This window comes from Cygnus atratus, chromosome 14, assembly GCF_013377495.2.
Source record: "Cygnus atratus isolate AKBS03 ecotype Queensland, Australia chromosome 14, CAtr_DNAZoo_HiC_assembly, whole genome shotgun sequence".
Classification (NCBI taxonomy): domain Eukaryota; kingdom Metazoa; phylum Chordata; class Aves; order Anseriformes; family Anatidae; genus Cygnus; species Cygnus atratus.
Window position 1 is genome coordinate 7,212,662 of NC_066375.1, and position 19,991 is coordinate 7,232,652.

The 19,991-nt window shown below is 41.3% G+C and overlaps 1 protein-coding gene across 1 annotated transcript in view; it reads left to right on the top strand.

Moving 5' to 3' along the window:
* GALNT10 (polypeptide N-acetylgalactosaminyltransferase 10) overlaps nt 1–19,991 on the top strand; it is an 86,368-nt gene that overhangs the window by 52,705 nt on the left and 13,672 nt on the right. Inside the window, exons 5-7 of the mRNA XM_035559830.2 lie at nt 11,464–11,649; nt 13,563–13,746; nt 14,640–14,757. Of these exons, the coding sequence (XP_035415723.1) occupies nt 11,464–11,649; nt 13,563–13,746; nt 14,640–14,757 (488 nt within the window). The remainder of the gene's footprint in view (nt 1–11,463; nt 11,650–13,562; nt 13,747–14,639; nt 14,758–19,991) is intronic.

A 19,991-nucleotide genomic window follows, 5' to 3' on the forward strand; every position in this document is an offset into this window, starting at 1 on the left:
CTTATCTGTTCAGTGAGTGTCAAAGGTAGCTGCAGCCAAATCCCCTTTCTCCCTTTTGAAGATAAGTCCCCGTGACTTTTTAATATTTATATTGCAGTACAAGTAATTCTGAAGGTAACCATATGGGATAATCTGAATGGAAAACAAATGTGGGTAAGGCTACTTGGCTGAACCACAAGTAGCATAATTTGGTCTGAAGGGCATGTCACTAAGCACAGCATACTGAAGGGAAAAGACAAGGAATGATTAATGTGTAATTTGGTGCAGCATCAGGTATGTAGCAAATACAACTCTGTTCCATTAACCACATCTGCCAGGCTTTAATTGAAAGAAATCATGCTCTTAGTATCTGAAATAGAAAAGGGTTTAAAACCTGAATTCTTTTTGATCTTTAAATGGAACAGTAAAGGATTTATGCAGCTAAAGAGATTATCTTTTCATCTTTAGGCACAAGCACTGTAAAAGTCATTTTTTTCTTCTTAAATGCACTAAAGTGCATCTGGTTAGTACATCTCTGAATAGAGTGACTGTGCTTAGGACAAAGTGGTGACAGTTTTTCGTACTGAATTTTGAATATGATTATTTTAAAGCTTTTAACCTTGAAGTATTTGGGGGGAGGGAGGGAACAACAAGCTTTTCTTAGGCAACTGTTTTTATACAACCTTTTCTTAAATGTTTCTTTCAAATTCTCATTTAGAAGCTGTGAAAACTGTCTCAAACAACTTATAAAAGGATTATTTTTGTAAATTAAGTTACAGGATGAAGAGGTGGTTCTTTTTGCCCTTAACATTCATTGCAAATCATCTCAGGTTTATTTAGATTTTCATAACAGCTTTGAAATAACTATCAGTGGCATCTCCCCTTGGGTAAGTGGCAGCAGGTTGGTCCTTCTAGGTACACACATTTGCAAGTCTGAGAAGAACATACTTTTCACTTTCATTAGAATAAAATTATCACAAAACATACTCTTTGATATTTGTATGTCAGTAAAATTCAGCTTCCGGATGATGCCCAGTTTCAGCGTGGTCCTCTGTCTTGTGGTTTAACACTACCAGGTGCATGAAGTCACAGTGTAAGGAGTTAAGTATTCCTCAGACTTGCAATCAAGTTCTAAGACTTTCAATGTTAAAATGCTTCTGATGGAAGCCAGTACCTTTGCAATTTTTTCATGACGACTTTGACTTTTGACTATCACTCACTCAAGTAGTGGCACAAAATTACAAGTGAAATATGATTCAGGCTCCAAAGTCACTTACGTGGTTGTGACCCACAGTCTAGATGTGATGTTTATTACCAAAACTCCTATGTGGATTAGGTACCACAGCAGAGTGTTTGTATTGTTGTAGTGAATTTGTGGACTACGCAATATTCTATTCTATAGTGAGCACTGAGGAGGGAGGAGCATAAAGCCAGGTGCAGTTGTCCAATTTCAGTTAATGAAAACAAGTAATTTGTTCTGTACCTCTGGCCATGTCTGATGGATGTGGGATATTTCAGAAAAGCGACTGATAAGATTTGCTTTGGATGCACAACGAAATGTGGATGGGATTCAATTTTCTATTTTTTTTCCTTTTTGAGTATTCATTTTTTAATGTCTTCAAACGCTGTTTCTGTACCTGTGTGTACCTTCGTAAAGGGATATCTAAAAACTGCATTGTTCATTAAGCAATGTCTGGAGAGTATTAAAAGTATATTCTCTTGTGTTTTAAAGGACCTGAGGGCCCATTTTAGTTGTTTATTGAGCTTTTTTTGTGACAGCCTAAATTAACTCACTGGTTTACTTTTCATCTTCTTGTATTTATTACTTTAAGATCAGTTGCTACTGCTGAAGGATCCTTCTGGAAAGGAGATGAGGTAGATTAAAAGGGTCCAGTTTACTCTGACCTCTTTCTGAGCTAATTATTTTGTAGTGAAGGATGTCTGGCAAACTAAAGTTTAGAGAAAATAATTGAGGAGCAGGCTTTCCATTACAGCTCATTAAATAAATCTAACTGCATCGCTTGCTATTATGATACCCAATGCATGTAGCTAGCTATTAGTGCAAGCTGCAGGAAAACAGATTTAATTTTCTTCTCCTCACCTTGAAGTATGTGTCCTCATCTACTAAAAGACAAAAATATCTAGATACCTGTCAGCTGCAGTGCAAATCAGCATTTTAATGCTTTACAGCTGCTTCTCTATAGAAGCTAATTAGAAATGTGATTCGAACACCCTTTGCCAGAGCTTGTATGTGATGTCTGCTATTCGTAATCACAGTTTCTGCTATTTCAGTGAACGTTTTCAGTGGTATTGACCAAGTAGCTGTTCTAACATAGGGACTTTGATACAGGTGGAAACTTCTTCGGTTTGAGAAAATTGGTAGGTAATGCAATTTAGAAATAGAAGCGATAATCTAAAACATTTTCTGCACAGATTTAATTGCAGTGATATTTTCTCAGTAAAGAAGTGGGACACTTGTTCTTTCAACATAGCATCTATTCATAAATATCATGAAAACTTTTGTTGCCTGTTACCAATAAGCTAGGTGTGTGATGTCTCCAGTGGAGCGTGGTAGTTTGCTGTGTTGGACAGTGGAGGCCAAGGCTGAAGGTGTCAAAGCAGCACACCTTCAGCTATCAGCACTACCCTCTCCCCTGTGTCATCGAGCTAAAATGAATGTGTGAGGTGAGAACAATATTGTTTTCTGTTACATGTTTTAGTTGTGGTATCAGCACAGCTGTGAACAGTCCTGGATTTGTGCTTTAGGACTTAATAGATTTACTGACCTTTCTGGCAGATGTCAGCAACTTACTGTAATAGTTGCATTTCTTGCCAATAAAGTAAACAAGAGCATTGGGAACTGATGGTAAAGAGGTCTGGAAGAAATGAGTGAAGTGTTAAGTTTGTAAAAATAAATTTCTTAAAAGCCAGAGTTTGTTACTACAAGTCAAATATCTGTTTTTTTTTTCTGCATCTATATTGGTAACTTTCTGTTTGACAAATATTTCATTTTTTGTTCTCTGACTTACAGACTATAATGCAAATGTTTTGTCATTCATGGTTACTAATATTCTTCCTCACCTTAGACACTTGAGATCAAAGCTTTTGGACTCCAAAGGGATGCGTTCCTATCAAATCAAAGCAACTTTCAAGTGGGTCATCTTGGACCTAATGGCATATTCTCTAACAGAAAAGTCCAGAATAGATTTTTCTGTTAATTCTTGCACTGTCTAGAATCCTTCCTGTGTTGTTATTTTGCACAGACCAAATTCTTTCAGGCCAAGAAGTTCTCTTTGCCTTTATCAGCAGTATTCACGTAAAGCTGAACCTCTGTGGACTGGCTTGTTTGTGGTTGTTTTTCTTTTTTTTGCTTTTCCCCAGCAAAAATCAGAAACTTTTAAGGCTTTATCAAAGCTGGGAGATTATGTTCCAAAATGTTTCAGCATGAAATGTCTTAACGCTTTATCTGCCTGCATCTCTCCAATTGATGGCAATTTGGTGGTTGTTTGGTCTCAGTCATAGGTTTTAGTCATGATATCTTACCCAATACATCACTATCCGCAGTGCAAGTATACTGACACGCTAACCAGAAGTAGAAGCAGCTAACCCCTCTAGCACAGCAGCTTCCTCTGACTCATTCATTCCCTGTGCATTTGTTCTGTTTTGAAGCCTGCTCATTGCAGAGGAGTTGTGTTGAGTTGGTTATGTCCTGTGAGTAAACTTCTGAAACACTTTTACACCCTTGCTTGTCTCTGCAGTGCTCAAAAAGCAATTGATAATATGGATTAAAGGCAGTTAAAGATTAATATAGTCTTGTGATTTTTAATTCCAGTAGGGAAAGTGAAGTATAAACTTTCAGGATCCTGAACCAGCGTGTGGTGCATACATGAGCCTCTGACTACTGTCAGTGGTGATGCCATTGGTGCAATGGCTTGTCTTAACGATTTTCAGTGTTTTCATCTGCCCATGCAGTATTTCTCAATTTAGTGAAAGTATATTAGCATTGAGCAGGAGTACAGACATCCCCATGGTTAAGCAGCTAGATAATCAAAAACACCAATTTGGCCTTAAGATGAGGGCACAGATTCCCCACTTTAAAGGCAGTATTTGGGACAGTAATGCCCTTCCTGCTAGTCACCATGGCTACATCTAACTTGTGCTGAATATTAAGTGTGCTGCAAGGAGTTTGCTTCTGTTTCAGCTGCTACGAAGGCTATGTAGCTGAAAAACTGTAGCTATGTAGTATGTCAGCAAAATATTCTCTGGTATCAAAAGCAATTAACAGGGAAATAACTGAATCACAAAATCACCTCTTTAGATCAAATACAGTCAACAGAGGAGGAAAAAAACTAAGTGGTTGCTTTAATCTTGATACATATTTAATGAAATTGGAAGGGAGAAGAGTAAACTAATGAGAATGACTGTTTCATCCTAGGAAAGACTGGTGCAGAAAGAGAAACTAATACTGTAAATGAAGTAGGGAGTCAGTATGGAAGAAGTAAGAACTGATGCATACAACACAGGCTGGCTCCACTGTTCTTAACAAACAAAAGGTGCTTAAACCTTACAGCGTGAAGGAAGGATGAGTAAATGATTTTTTTTTTTTTCTGGATTCCCTCAGGAAGAAACAGTTGAAGTGGACTCCTTTACAAATTAAACTTTCCTGAAAGAATAAAAGGCTATGCCATAGCTAAGATGATCATTCCTTATGTATTTCCCTCGTTGGGAAATGCAGCCTATACTAAACTTTCCCTGGGGTCTAGGTGTATTTATATGTTATGCCATTAAGTGAATTTTCTCATTTCATGGTTAATCCTTTATCTCTGTTCACTCCCATTATCTCCTGAAAACATAACTGAGCAGGGTTTGGATGTCAGCTCTAGGGTGGAGGAAGCTATGAGAAAGTTCCCTTTACAAATTCAGGAAGTTATTGATACATGTAAGACATCTGAAGTCTAAACAACTTGAGTTTATGAAAGCATGCAGCACAGGTTTGCATATGTGGCCTTTGCCCCCAGCAACTTGCAGTCTGCCTTATTTCTTAGGTCTTCTACTTTTGTGCATTTTATTGTACATACAGTTAACATTTCTGTCAGTGAACATCTAGGAAGAGAACAAAGATTTCCAGAAACCTAATTATATAATATACAGTCTCTGTATATACAGCTAATATACAGTCTATACAGCTAATATATATAATATACAGTCTCTGTATATTATATATATTAGCAAGTAGGGTGGTACAGCTTCCCCAAGGCTGACACCCAACACTGATGCAGGGCGTGCTGTGAAAACTGGGCCCAGTCCCTACTGCCAGTGAAGCAGGACAGAGTGTTGGCAGAGCGCAGGTCTGCAGAGCTAAATGTCATTTTTAGGCAGTCTACCACAGAATTATAATCAGGGAAGCAACAGCGATTGATATTCTCCCTTCCCAGGCCTTTTCTTCTTCCTTTATAAGAAGATTAAGCTGATCACAGCCTTCCAAGCAGAATCAGTTGCTATTATTGGGACTGGTGTTCACAGTAATTTATTAAATCAGTTTATTATCCTCTGAAACTTCACTGATCAGAGGGTGAAAACACTGAAGGAAAATTAAAACTAGTGTAAGTGCTGCCTGTTTGCATAACAGCACATTTGCTGTTTAAAAGGATTACTCATCTGTACCAAAACAGGGGGAGAAGTTAATTTCAATGATGTAGAGCTTTCTATTTCAGGGAGGCCTGACTTGCACATTGTGATAGATTCAGGAAGAAGTATAATTCATTCTTAAATTGTTAAACAGCACGTTAGGCCCAAGTATCTAAGTAAAGATGAATGGGCTCGTTTGTAATCTTAAATGAGCATGTCTGCATGTGGGAAGGTTGGGACAGGAGGCTGGGATAACCAGTAAACAAAGGCTGGGCAAACAGTTACTTTTGGTGCTTAGAGAGTAACCAAAATAACCTCAGGGAAAGAAAAACTAGCCCTGTGTGGCTGCAAGGAGATCTCACAGGTCCTTCAGTTCTCCTGTGCCATGTGCCCTACAGCTGGAGGGAGAAAGTTCTCCGGATTTCCAGAGTGTAGCAACTTTCATTTCTTCATCATCTTAAGTATTTCAGCAGGAGGTAGGGCAGAGATTCCATGGCATCTGAATAATGCAGGAAGGTGTCTGGGAAGGTTCCTGGTTTCTGCAGCGCTGCTCAGTCTGATGAGGGTGATAGTACTCATAAGAGCAAGGGCAGTGGTGTCACAGATGTGCTGTACAGTGTAAAATGCTGAAGCTGATAGGTCTGAAGTAACACATGAACCATGAAACACTGCACTAGCAGAATTAAAGAGGGAAACACTTCCCCTGTCCTTTCTCTGGGCATAAATCTTTGTCATAGTTTCAAGCCCTGACTGGTACTTACAGTGAATTAATTTGTTTCTATGCCCAGATCACAAATGTTGTTACCCCATTCCCTTCCAAATATTGCAGAGATCTTACAGGGACATGTGCAAAAAGTCTTTGTGCCAACCACGTCATTGTCATACAAGCTCTGCGTTGAGGCCTAGAAGCCTTACCCTGCCCTCCTCTGCAGAGCACACTTCTTCCTGAGTGAAAGTGAAGTATTATTTTTTTTTCCTGCAGCTACTGTGAGTTCAGGCATCTGTGAAAATAAAGGTTTCGTGGAATGGGACCAAAACAATCTGCTGTCTTTTCAGCCCTGTGACCAGTTAATAACCTTGACAACTCAAAAGCCTGAGCAATGGCCGCATGATTCAAAATGTTTGACTCAAACCCTTCCAAGCACAGAAAGCAGATGTGCCTTGAGCACCTCTCAGTTGCCTGTCAATCCCTGCAGCTGGAGGTGAAGGCCTTCTCCATCAGCCAGGCTCCAGAGAGTCCCAAACTGCCACTGACCATGAGTCTGCCCTGTAAGAGCCTAGTGTCTTCCTCAAAGCAACACCCACCTCTGTGTCTCAGAAGACAATGACCAGACTGATCAGCTCTGCTTCCTGCAGGGCCCCTACTTAAAAGCAAAAACAAGCTCTGGGCTGCTCAGCAGGCCTGATGTGAGCACTTCTCATCAGTGCTCTCAGCTGCCTGGCAGCAGCCTGCTGTGTGTGCCCAGCTCGCCTGGGGAGGGATGGATGCAGAGCTGCACGTAGCAGTCATTTTTGTAGCTGTGTCCCCATATGCAATTGCTTCTAAGCAGGTGCTTCAGCTCTTGGTGTGTCATTTGTGGGAGGGGAAAGGGCACAAACCAGACGAGGCTTCATCTGTTAGCTGTGGCAATACAGTAGCGTGCTGCTGTCTGCAAAACCACCCTGTGTAAGCTCAGGGGAATACAGTTCCTTTGTGTCCCATGGCAGCTATTGAGGGGAATAGCTGTTTAACTTAAAGTGTACGGGCAAAACAGTGTTTAAAGACACGTTAAAAACTTGACAACCGCTGAATCTTGTTCACTGATATTTGAGGGAAAATACTTTTGGTCCAAGCCAAATCAATTCAAAATAAGCTATAAAGCTACCGGTGGCTTTGCACCTGTGTCTGTGAAAACGTGGCTGAGCCACTGGGAAGCAGAAGAGATGGGGAGGGAACCTGCCCTCTGGGGGAAGATCCAGCCACGGCAGTGTGGAGACAGGCTGCATGGTTTGCAGGGAGAGGATGGGCTCAGGTAACTTCTGCTTTCCCTGAGCAGTTGAGTCCTATGGATCCTGGGACTGCAGTACCTTGTTAAGCTGATCTGTGCTGTGGATCCATGTCTATGTTGCCCTGTTTCTCATGTATTTGCCTCTCTAAGCCTTAAAGAAGATAATCCTTGGGCTTCTCTGTCCATGTCCAGCTTCTACATATGTTTGGTTTTGAAGAGGTAATGTTTCCTGTGTGCCTGTCTAGTAAGGAAATGTGCAGTGGCTGGGGTGAAAGCTCAGCTGGATGTAAGAAATCCCAGCCTTGGAAAGTCCTTGCCGTGCTGCCGGTGGTCACCAGCCTAATGGCATCCGAGGGTCGCTCTGCTCGGATGGTGAGGCCAGAAAGAAGAAATGTAGTAGGCAGACCACAGGAACGTGTCCTAGGGAAAAAAATCTTTGGGACCGCTTACCTTAAGCAGGCCTGATGAAGCTTCCCTTCTTTCTTTGCACAGATTTTTATGTACAGTTCAATATAAAGAAAACTATTTCTTGACTGGTGGTAGTTTTAAGTAGTTCTTGGCTGGCACTGTTAATGTATACACTGTATATCAAGTTTATAGCAAGGTCTGTTAGCAAGCTACCAGGCTAGTTTTTAATCTAGAGATAATCTTACTCTCATTTATATGTTTGGGCTATATTACTTTGCCCAGAGTGAGCACAGCCATTGGAATCCATCCAGCTCACCTAACAACTTTCATTAAAGAAAATTGTCCTTGTAATAAAAATTACTCAGTGTGACAAGACGCCATAATATATTTTTTAAAGCCTCATAAAATTTTGTAGCAGTTAATGCCACTTGTTTGTTTTGTGAGATTTTCTTTTAAAAGTAAAAATTGACTTAATTGTGACGATATTTGTAATAGAATGAAACAAACATCTTCCGTCTGGGCTCGTGGAGGTCAGGCTGGAGCAGGAATAGAGCAGGGTTAAGGAAAAAAGAAAAACTGCTCTTTGAAACGTGCATTTCCCTGTGTTTTGTATTTTGTTTGTGAGGTTGCTTGAAAGTCTGAGTTTTCAGTAAAGGGAAGTAGATATGTTAATAAAGTCTTCTAGCTTGCTGTTCATGATATGAGTCTTAAACTTATAAAACGCGATGATCATGCATGGATTTTTCTACAGCTATTGGGAGCAGCTTATCTGAGCATCGGCTCTCCTAGCTACAAGGACTGCACTAGATACGTGTGGGCACTGCATCAGCGAGAATAGGCATGTGCAGATATAGTACCTGGAGCTTGTCCTTGCCTCTTCCATCCATCAGAGATACAAGGCTACTTCTAGTCTGTGAGGCATTTCTTACCAACGCAGTGTAGAGCAGGCCACTTGCTACAAGCATGAAATGCTTTGGTACGGTGGTGTTTTTTTTTTTCTATGGAACAAGGTAGAGCAGTGTAGGAACTGCTACGCTGCCTGCGGGTGTCATTACAGAAGAAATTGCAAAACAAACCAGGGTAGTTCGGAAAGGTAGATGATGCCAAAATATAAAATCTGCAGCACACAGGTGGAAGACAAACCTCTGGGATTTTTCAGTCTCATATTCTCATTTCTGTTGAAACAGAGAGTCACGGGAGATGTATGAATATTTTCCACTGTTTTGGAGCCATGGATTTTTTTGGACTTTCCCATGTTTTGTAGCTCTGGTTTAAATAAATATTGCAGGATCTAATCTTGCAAATGCTACAGTATCTGGGGTTACTGGTAGGGGAATCAGATCAGACACAAATCTTTTGTGTGACAGTTCCCTCCTTTTATTATAATGAGCACTGGCAGCTACTCTTTTACCTAACTTGTCTTTGGTAGAATTATTAGGCCATACCTTATAGTTTTTGCTTGAAGTGAGGACTATTTTTCTCTTCTGTGATAACCTAACAATGGCAAAGGATGATCTGCGATGTTAGACAACAGTGGTGGTCGCCTTTTTTTTTCCTCCCCTCTTTTAATTTTTTTTTCTTCTTTTTAAGTCTACCCACTACCTCATGAGGAAGGCAGCTGTACTAATAATGAACCTAGTCTCTATAGAAGCTTCTTATTTGAAAAATCTGTAATTGAGTGGACCAAATTTCTGGTTGCTTGTGAAGATCTATTCATAAGGGACTTGAAAAGGATGATGAAAAAACGTGCTAGACAGCAAAAAGTACTAAAGGCTTTATTGAGCAGGCAGACCTATGTAGATATTGTGGGACAATTAGACTTGTTAGGCCAAAGAGTAAAACGCATTTGTGAGAATAAAATCCTGGGGAATGTTAAATAAAGCTTTGAAAAAGGTAAAGAGGTTGCTAGCAATACCTCCAAAGAAAAGAAGTCAATTTGGGTTATCTTTCAGTGAAGGTAGGTATAATTGCTTGAAAGGGGAGGTGCAGAACTTAGGTAGTCATAGGAATTTTGCCTGCTTTTTCTTCCAGCAGCTAAAACCCTAAAGCATAACTGCTGGGTCAGCACCATGCAGGAGAGCTCATAACTTATTTATTTGCCCTGTTCCTCTTTTCAGAGAGCTATTCCAGTACTGGGCTTCCCTGCCACCCTATTCAGGGGTGCTTTTATACTGTCTGCCTTTTCAGCCCCTACCTTTTGAGCCTGTTTTGGAGTCAAGGAGGACTCCACTACACAGCCTGCTGGTACAGGGTGTTGGTGCAGGGATGGCGTTTGTTATAGGACCACTTGCTGCACCTAGGCAAGCTCCTGCTTGGTTCCCTGGGGTCAAAGCGTATAAACCTGCAAGGTTATTTGGCTTTGAATGATCGCTTCCGTTGCAGTTTTTAGTGTATGAGATTTTAAGATTAGCTAATTGCTTAGATTTGACTGGCTGGCTTTTGCTTAGAGAGGCTTGTCTCCTTGATCTTTGGCTGATGGCAGCAGATAGTACGAAGCATTAATGAACAGTCCCTGGCACACTGTGAATGGGGTTTGCTGTCAAGTCAGAACTTCAGATGCCTAAGATCCACCCATTAGTGATTAGGCTAGCATCAGCTCTTAGCCCATTTTTAGGATTTTCTTTGGTGCTTTGCTCTTTGATGTAAAGACAGCTGTATGCCCCTCACTCTGTATGTAGACCAAGCTTTTATTTCCACATCTAAACAAGCTATCCATTGTTTTGATCGTTCAGTAATCTTTTTCTGCAGCTTTTCTATCTGAATTCTTGTTAATCATGGTGACTGCAAATGTTTGTGCTATTTCAAATGTGGCCTCAGTCCATATTCAGTAGCGTGAATATTTCCGTATTTAAATGCAAATATCTCCTCTGATAAGCATTTTATGTAGCCATCCAAATATATACAGAGGCTATGCCTGCCTTACTGGCTTGGAGGGACATCTGGCTAGGTTTTTGCTCTTTTTTAATCTATGCATGAGTGGATGGTCCTGTTTTGTGTTTAGAAGAAACCAAACACAACTTAAATGCACTGAGTGCAGTTTAATTCTAAAAGTAAATTGTTCCGTGTCTCTTCAAAGCTACGTTATTTTTCTGCAAAATGCCTAAGAATCCCTGCAGCCTGTTCTGATGAAGTTCTCCCAGAGGTCTGCTAGTTGACTTTTTTCTTTTCCCCTTCCTCTGCTTCTTTCCTTCTTTGTCCTGTACTCCTCCACCTTCTCCTGGTCCCTCCTTTTTTTTTTTTAATTACTCCTAAAGTTTGAGAACATCTTCGGCAGTCTTGTTTAAGACGTTACGTTTAAACTTTGGGTTTGAACAGAATTATTCTTATTTCTTTTTTCTTGTTACTGTATTTGTTAACTGTTCAGGACCTACCTTCCAAAGGCATTGTTTTCTGCTAAAGAAAGAACTGCATCTTGAAGAAATTACTTGCTACAGTGTTTTACTTCCTTGTTTTCATACAGAACACCTGAAGAAACGCCTGGAAGATTATATGGCCCAGTTCCCAAAAGTGAGAATCCTCCGAACCAAAAAAAGAGAGGGGCTGATAAGAACTCGGATGCTGGGGGCCTCCATGGCAATAGGGGATGTCATCACCTTCTTGGATTCCCATTGCGAGGCCAACGTCAACTGGCTGCCACCCCTGTTAGGTAAGCGTGGTGGTGCTGAGTGTTGTACGTGGCTGCAGACTGAACTGGTAAAGAGCTGGCAACACATATTTGTGTTGAGTTTCTTTTATTTCTACCTGCTGCTGTATCCTCACGCTGTGAGTAAATGGACAAAAGCACGAATTGTCTTAAAAAGGAAGAGGAAAAAAAAAAGATAAGTGAACTGTTGGCAACTTGTTGCCTTTATTTCAAGATTTTTTTTCTATGCTAGACTGTTCAAAAATCCTATCGTATGCTTAGTTTAATTAAAGAGTAAAGATCGTATTCTTCTGTTTCCTCACTAAACAAAATCTTAAATAATTCACAGCTTGATAGAAGAGTAAACTATAGCATGGTCATTCTGCAGCTTGCAGAGAGGGATTGCTTTATGATTCAGAAAAGATCTTTATGTACAGATTTTAAGTAGCTTCCAGGTTTTTTCTCCTGTATAACTATATTCAGTTTCATAGTCTGCTACCTTGTGGAAAATACTTCTTGTGAATAACAGCTGCTGGTATGTATTTGTGAAAACGTGTACTCCTTTCCAAGGCAGTGCTCCATCTTTAAGGAGGCATCAGTTTTACAACGTTAGTTCGTTTCAAGGATGACAAATTGAAAGGACAGTGCCTTCTGTTTCTGGTATCTCTGTGCCTCTGGCCAGCACCACCTCTAGTCAGGTGCTTCTTGAGGAAATTTCTGTTTAAGTAGCGAGCTCCCTTTTTTGTTTGTTTTTGCAGTGCTCAGCTGAGTGGAATGATGCTATCTGGATTTTGTGCTTGTTTTGAAGGGGCGTGTTCTCTGTGATCTGTGCCCTGCTGTAGATTTGGTAGGTTTTCCAGTTGTACGCACTGTTCTTCCCACGTTATTTAGAGTGGGCATCTTGCAGTATCCAGGTCACTTTGGCTGCCAGATACGATGCTGTATGAAAGTAGAAACTTTCCCCTAAAGAAAACCAAACTCCTTTACAGCCCTATTGCAAGCGATGTGTCCAAGAGCTCTCTGAGGTGTGGCTTTGTGGAATACGCTGGCAGCAGCAGTCAAGTGGGGGTTTGAGAAAGAAGTCAGATTTGTCAGCAGGATGGCTGGATGGTAATGCTGTTGCTTTCACAACAGTTTGTATCTGGTAATAACGTAAAACATTTGCTGCTTCTTGAGCCCTAGGGAGGGAGGGCAGAATTAGCTCAAATGCCATTTAAATGAGAACATGTACAGTGAGCTTTAATTTTGAAGCATAGAAAGGATTTCTGTTAGACGTGTGTTGGAAGCTGAGACATCGTTTGTCGCCTCGGCTCTGAAAGTTAACTTCCAACAAGAGACCTTCTCAGTAATAAAGTATTTAAGAAGTTCCAGATGTTTATTCAGGAATTAATCCTGTTTTGTATTATTTGGTTGGAAGAAAAGGCTGAGAGGAGGAGGTGAACTTGCATTTCTTGAGCCTGCTGAGAGTAGTTATGCCATTAGTCTGGATTGCTTCCTGCCAGATCCTGGCATAGCAATTAAAGCGAGGTGGTACAATGGGTTATTGCCCTGGTTTTGAATCCGTGCAGAAAGGGTTCACATCCCGGTCGCTCGTTAAAATGAGGGCTGTTAACTAGGTACGTACCAGATTGACATTTTTTTTTAACCTGGTGGTTTGGGTATCTGTGGTGGCATGTCTGTGTCTTTCTATTCTGCCTCAGCGTGATGGTCACGATAGCAAGAATGCCGGGTGTTTTGATGTCAATAGTTTTAGCTCTAATATCCCAGCTATCTCAGAAACACCAGATAAATTGATATGAATTGGAGCATCTGCTCAAAAGAGAATGGAAGGGAAGAAAGCTCTCGGGCAACTTCATATTTTGGTGCTCTTTTCAGTAATTTGATGGTCAAAAGAACCAACTGGTGCAGGTCTTCTAATGTGTTTCTCCAATCTTCAGATCGCATTGCCCGAAACCGCAAGACTATCGTTTGTCCAATGATCGATGTTATTGATCATGACCACTTTGGATATGAGACTCAGGCTGGAGATGCAATGCGAGGTGCATTTGACTGGGAGATGTATTACAAGAGGATCCCTATTCCTCCTGAGTTACAGAAACTCGATCCCAGTGATCCCTTTGAGTAAGTTACTGAAACGCAGCGTGCTAAGAGCTGGCTAACAAAATAACACCCTGCTACAGGGTTGGTTTACACCTCTGTGTATTAGAAACCAGAAGCTGATTGTAAGCTACTTGTTTTTTGGCAGCTGTTTGCTTTGTTGATTTAAAAGAACTGTATTGTGTAGTAGCTGTGAACACTCTCCTTTTCATTGCTATTTTTTGCCACCTTAATTCCCGCAGAAGTTAACATTTCATTTAAAACTGTAATGTGTAACATTTAATGTGGTCATTTATTACTGAGATCTTTCAAACATAACTTAGTATCCCTAATGCTCTGCCAAAAACAACAAGCCAGTGGCAGCTTATATGTCATTCCCAGGTGGGGGGAGAAGAAAACCTAGTGGAATAATTACAGCAATTTTGATGATTGCAGTGCATTGCAGAAGTAAATCTGTGATCAAGTTATGTTCTGCTGTTGCTGTGCTTGCCAACATTGAGACAGTTCTGCTGTCCTTTTTACTTCTGCAGCATAAAGAACAACAACAAAAAACCACCCTTGGAGGTCAAGCTCAATGACTTGATCGTACTACTGAGACAAAGAGCACTAATGTGCAGGATATGGGTCCCTCTGGAAGAGGTTATGTTCTGTCACTTAATGGTGAACTCTCCTGCCTCTTTGGAGGAGAGGCATTTATTGCTTCTGAAATGAGCCTGGTCTGGTCCTCCTCATTTGCAAGTGGAAAATTACTAGATAATGCAAAAACAATTGCTTGTTCCTGCAGGGCTGCAAATGCACTGTGAACTCCGGGTGGTGAAAAGAATGTTTGTGAAATCTTGCTTTTGTTTTTTAAATGTTTAGCTAGAGATCTGTATCTTTGAATATGTTTGTAATATGGAGTCTGGTTTTTCCTTAAGGTCTCCTGTAATGGCTGGAGGACTGTTTGCAGTCGATAGAAAGTGGTTCTGGGAGCTGGGAGGGTATGATGCAGGTCTGGAGATATGGGGAGGAGAGCAGTATGAAATATCCTTTAAGGTGAGCTATTTTCTCTGGAAATTACTTTTGTTTTGAAACGTAAGAATTGTTCTGAGACACAGAATGTGAATGATCTATCTTGTCCTTGCTTTTGCGTGTGACTAAAGGTGAAAGAGCTGGGAGTAGTAAGATAGTGAGCAGAAGAATCAGCGATGATGAGGGTCAGTTTTGGAGCGTTAGCTGGGGTGCTCCCGTTCTGTGGTCACAGCTGCAGATGCATGTGCTCTTCCCAGCAAGGGTAAGTCAGCTTGCGTGGAGCTATCTGTAACTGTTAGGTTTTTCGCACTCACCCTAGCAAGAAGATGAAATATTCTCCTTAAGTGAAAGGGATTCAGGCATCTCATTGCTCGCCTGGTTGGGTACCTCAGGCCTGAACTTGAGTTTCCCAGCGATGAGAGTAACTTACTGTCTGTGCTCAATCCATCTGAGTCCTGGCTGCGAGGAACCGAGCCTATTAATTACCCTGAAAGAAATCATCAACAATTGGAATAATAGCGCTGCTGCTGGCAGTGACTTCACATCGTTATCTGCCTGGCATGGGGACAGCTCTGTTACTTACTGCTTGATCAAGCTGCTCAGTTCGAGGGCTTTAAAGTAAGAGTTAGCCAAAAGCGCATACTAATAGTAACAAGTCACCGTGACCCATAAAGACCACTGGTAGCTGTGTTATCATGGAATATGGCACTCTGAAATACACTCTAGGAAACCCACTGGGATGCCCCACATCGCTTCTTTTCAGTGTTGGGAATCCTTCCCATAGTCTGTGGAGGATTAAGTAAAGATTTCAACATTTAACTCGGGGCCACAACATGGTTTCTCTTTCAGAGATTGAATATATGGTGGATATGGAATATATGGGTATATGAATATATCTCATAGGTGTCTGGATGCCACTGGACTAAGCTAGTTGGCCTCAGCACGGGCCCAGAAGTCAGCAGCAATGCTAGTATAGTGCAGAGTTTAGCTTCAACAGCTGAAATTTTTTATCTGTCTCCCCTGACAAACAGTCGTGGATGATCTCTAACAAAACAGATTCCGAGATCTCAATGCCTCTATGCGATTCAAGGCGTATCAAGCTATAGACAGCAAGCCGTATTACCATGCATATATACAACGTACCACCATACAGCAAACAATTTTTTTCATTCACAAAAAAAATGACGAACTACTAAAGCCATGGTGGAGATCCCTTCTCCTCTGTAACAGCACCAGGGAGAGAGGGAGGGACTCGCTCTTTGGGGATGTCGTTACAGGTAGAGCCATTTATTCTTTGTGTTGCATGTAATGAAATTGTGTAACGGTGTCATTCACTGCAGGAGGCGTAGTGGCAGTATTCAGCCTCTTTTCCTTGGCCCTTTTCAAAAGTGCTGGTTTCCAAGAGTGATGACACTGGCTGGACAAACCCTTTGTCTCTAATGCCCCAGCAGACAGTCACACTGCTTGATCTGCAGGAAATAAGACTGCTTCATTCATCTGTTTGCTTATCCTCTCTGAAGCACGCTGTGTTTTATTGCAGTCCAAAGATGGTAATTTATGGAGGGATAAGTTTGCTTTAATTAATCACTTCAGAGAACCCCTTTTTTTTCTTTCATTGTGCAACAGAAAAATGAAGTTTTAACCGAAAGAGGCTCGGTGTATTTTCAGAAATTGAGATAAATTTGATACATTCATCTGTGGCTGATAGATTTAATAATTCTGCTGGAATTGCAAGAATAGAAGGTTTGTTCATAGAATTTATGAAGCTATGACATTTCCTGGAGAGCTTAGAGCTATGTTCTTACCTTTAGAAGCAGACTGAGATTTTGTAATTAAAGGGGCACTGTCAAACAATTTAAAGTTCTGGGTATAGACGTAGGGTACCTACTTTCACATTATTTATTATCTAATGTGAATTCAGATTCTAAGTGTGCCAAATTTACAGCTCAGCTTTAACAAAGAGTCCATTCCTATGGCTGGGAGTTGTGGGTGCAGGTAATGGTGTATACTGATGGTCTTTGAACCACTGCATCAGCTCTGGCCTTCTCAAGCCTCACCAGGAGGAGATTTTTTTCCCCCCTCAAACACACTCTTTTTTCGGCCACATATGGACTGTACTTTACAGTTTTTTGCCTTTATTTTAAAATCCAGAACTATGTGGCTGAGAGACTGCAAATAAACAAGTTTATTTAGGAGCCTCTTGCCTTTCTGTTCTGCGATCATATGTGTTTCTGTCGTCAGCTAGCTCTGCTGCATTCATAGAGGGAACGTTCAGGCTGAAAACAAGCCAGCAGAGAAACCATCAGTCTTTAGCACCTCAGGAAACATTTAACCAGGGGATGGATCAAACTCCATTAATAAAAGCCTTGTTTCTTGGATGAAATGTGTACACAAAGCTTCACTAGAAAACATAGCATACAGTGGGGACAAAAATAATTTAGGCAAATGTTAAATTAGAAATAAATTTCCTAACTTGGGTCCTAACCCTAAACACTGGCAAGCAATCTCGATCCCTTAAAACAGGAATTTCTAGATTAGAAATGACAGAGTCAGTCTATCCGTTTAGGACAAAAACACGCACTCTTCTGACTTGTGTATATCCAGAATAGCTCAGTGTATGTAACCCAGTTCTTCGAAAGGTCTTCCTATGTCAGGTCATGTTCAGGTGCAACAAGAAGATTTCAGTCTTGAATTTTAGTCGCTGGCATTACACCTGTTCAAATGAGCTGCATCCTTTTGTGAACCCTGCATGCAAGATGCTCCAGGCAAAGTGCTCTGCAGGTCTGCGTGGTGTGAGAACCATTTTCCTTCATCTCAGTGGATTAACAAATATTAACCTTTGAGTGCATTCTTGCATTTTGAAGAAAGGATAAAAAAGCATGCACAAGTGTTTCTGTGCAGCACTGGCTACATTTCCTTTCTGCTGTCCCTAACTCTCCAGCCCTAGTTTCTCTGTTCAGTGGTCACTTCTGACACCGTTTCTGGTTGTATCAATGAAGTTAGTGCTGATTGTGGCCTTCGCTGCGTTATTCCAGGCACATACTCGTGCTGCTTTCCAGCAGCTCACGTTTGCCCACACTGAAACAAGCCTGGCATTTTGCTTTTTCTTTTCTTAAGCAGCACATCCTGCTTAACTCTAAGGCTCTCAGCTGCAGTAAAGGGTGGCTTCTTTCTCCCTTCCTGTCCCGTTGATGCAGAGATCAGTTTCAGACTGTCAACTAGAATTTTTGCTCCCTGTTCACCGTATGTGCTTGAGTCAGATTTCGGAGTAGCCTTCTACCAAGCACCAGCAGGAAAATGGACATGCACACACCCCTGTCCGCCTGTGAAATGCAATTATTGGAAAGTGCTATCGTTAATCTAAAATGCTCCAGACGATAAGGAGGAGCCGTGCTGGTGTGTGTTATGCAAACACACAGATCCCAGCGCCTCTTTAGTCACCTCAGTCTTTTATAGAGCTGTAAGTCCCAGCTGTAACGGCAGCTGATGCTTACAATGCAGAGAATTACAATTTTCCTGAATTACTGTTTGCCCTTGCTTTCATCCTCTCACTTACCTCGTTACGCAGAGAACCCCCTTGGCTTCTCCTCCGTGTCCTTTTCTTCCCACCTTTCAGTGTATGCTCAGACACCCAGCCAGCTTCTCTCCATTGATCCACCCCATGCTCTTTATATTTGTTGTGCCTTGCAGAAGCAGCTTTCTTTTCAAGGTTTGGCTCACTCTTTTGTGTGTGTGTGCTTTTGTGTTTTTTTCTTCCTGTCTTGGGAAGCATTGGCTCATCGTGCTGCAGTCTCTGGAAACCATAAACCTTGTACACCCAGATAATTTGTGTTCACACACCAACCGTGGTATTGTATTGTGTGTTTGAGAGGAGAGGTTTAGCTGTCTTACGTGACATTCTTTTCTGAAATGGCAGAACGGGAATTGGATCAGAATAACATTCCCATGTAGAGAATAGGTGGCGTGTTATCTTGTGCTTTCGTAGCAGGCTAGCTAAGTCAAAGGCTCTTGAGTTACTTTATGAATATGGAGTTATGGCTCCCCAGGCCACTGAGAAGACAGAAATAATACCACCTGTGTTATTTACTTCTCCTGTATATGCTTTAATGGTTAGGCTGAGATTGTAGCCATAGAAAAATCTGCTGCAGTATTCCCACAACCTCACTGTAGCCAGGTTTTCAGTTAATTCCAGCAGATCTGTCAGCTGCTAGATTCCTAACTCAAAATGTAGATTGGTGAAATTGTGCCTGGGGAGGAAGAGAGATTTCCTGCTCTCTCCTAATGAGATCTGGTTAGACCATTTTGTAAAGCCCAGCCTGCCGGACCAGCTTTAATTCTTGTTCTTGCGGCATTGCAGTAAATTGTTGTTTGGAATTAAGTGCATCAAGCTCAGGCTCTGATGTCTGCTGTCATGTCAGCCAGAGAGGTGAGGCACCAGCTCACCCTTCTATAAAACAGCAGTGAAAAAAGAAGAGCCTCCCTGGCCTAAGGAGGACGCAGTAAGTGGCAGGCGGTGTTACAGCAGAGACACCAGGAGCTCCCCCCAGACCAGCACCGTTTCAGCTGTTTGGCAGCTCTGTATTTTTAGCAGTGTAAGTTCTGATGTGTCATGCCTGTGAACTGTGGCCTTGTTTAAAAACAACCAAATATTGCCAGCTGAGTGGAAGTGTTCTCTCAGCTAGCGCGCAGCTATTTTGGGTTTGCTTCGCTAGCATTTATTCCTTGACAGGCCCTCGAATGTGATTCCCCTGACCTTTAACTCTAACTTTCTAGTGCTTTTGTTAGCTGTGTTTTACTGATACATGTCACACTCTTCCCCTCTCTCCTTTCTTCCAGTTTTATAGATTTTATAGATAAGGGCTGGTAATTGTCTTTATGGAGGTTGTAATGAGTTCTGTCACCGCACAAAGAAGCTCGCTAATAAAATAAATCAAAGCATCAATGAATGAATGGAAAGCATGCTTTTAAAATTAAATTTGTACTGCGAGTGCCACACTGTCACTTGCAGCATGAGACAATATTAAAAAAGCACTGAGTTGGCAAAGTACCTGGAAAGGGTCATGGAGGTCTGCTAGCAGGAATTAAGAAGCCTTCCGCTGGCTCCACACGGCAGTGTTGCAGCATCACTGGGGAGTAAATATTTTAAAGCATGATTAGGAAAGGAGCATGTAAAACTAATCTTAGATTTTACTTATGCAGTAAGTCAGTTGAGTGGCTTTTCTTATCATATCATTACATGGGTTTATGTAGTGTCTTCC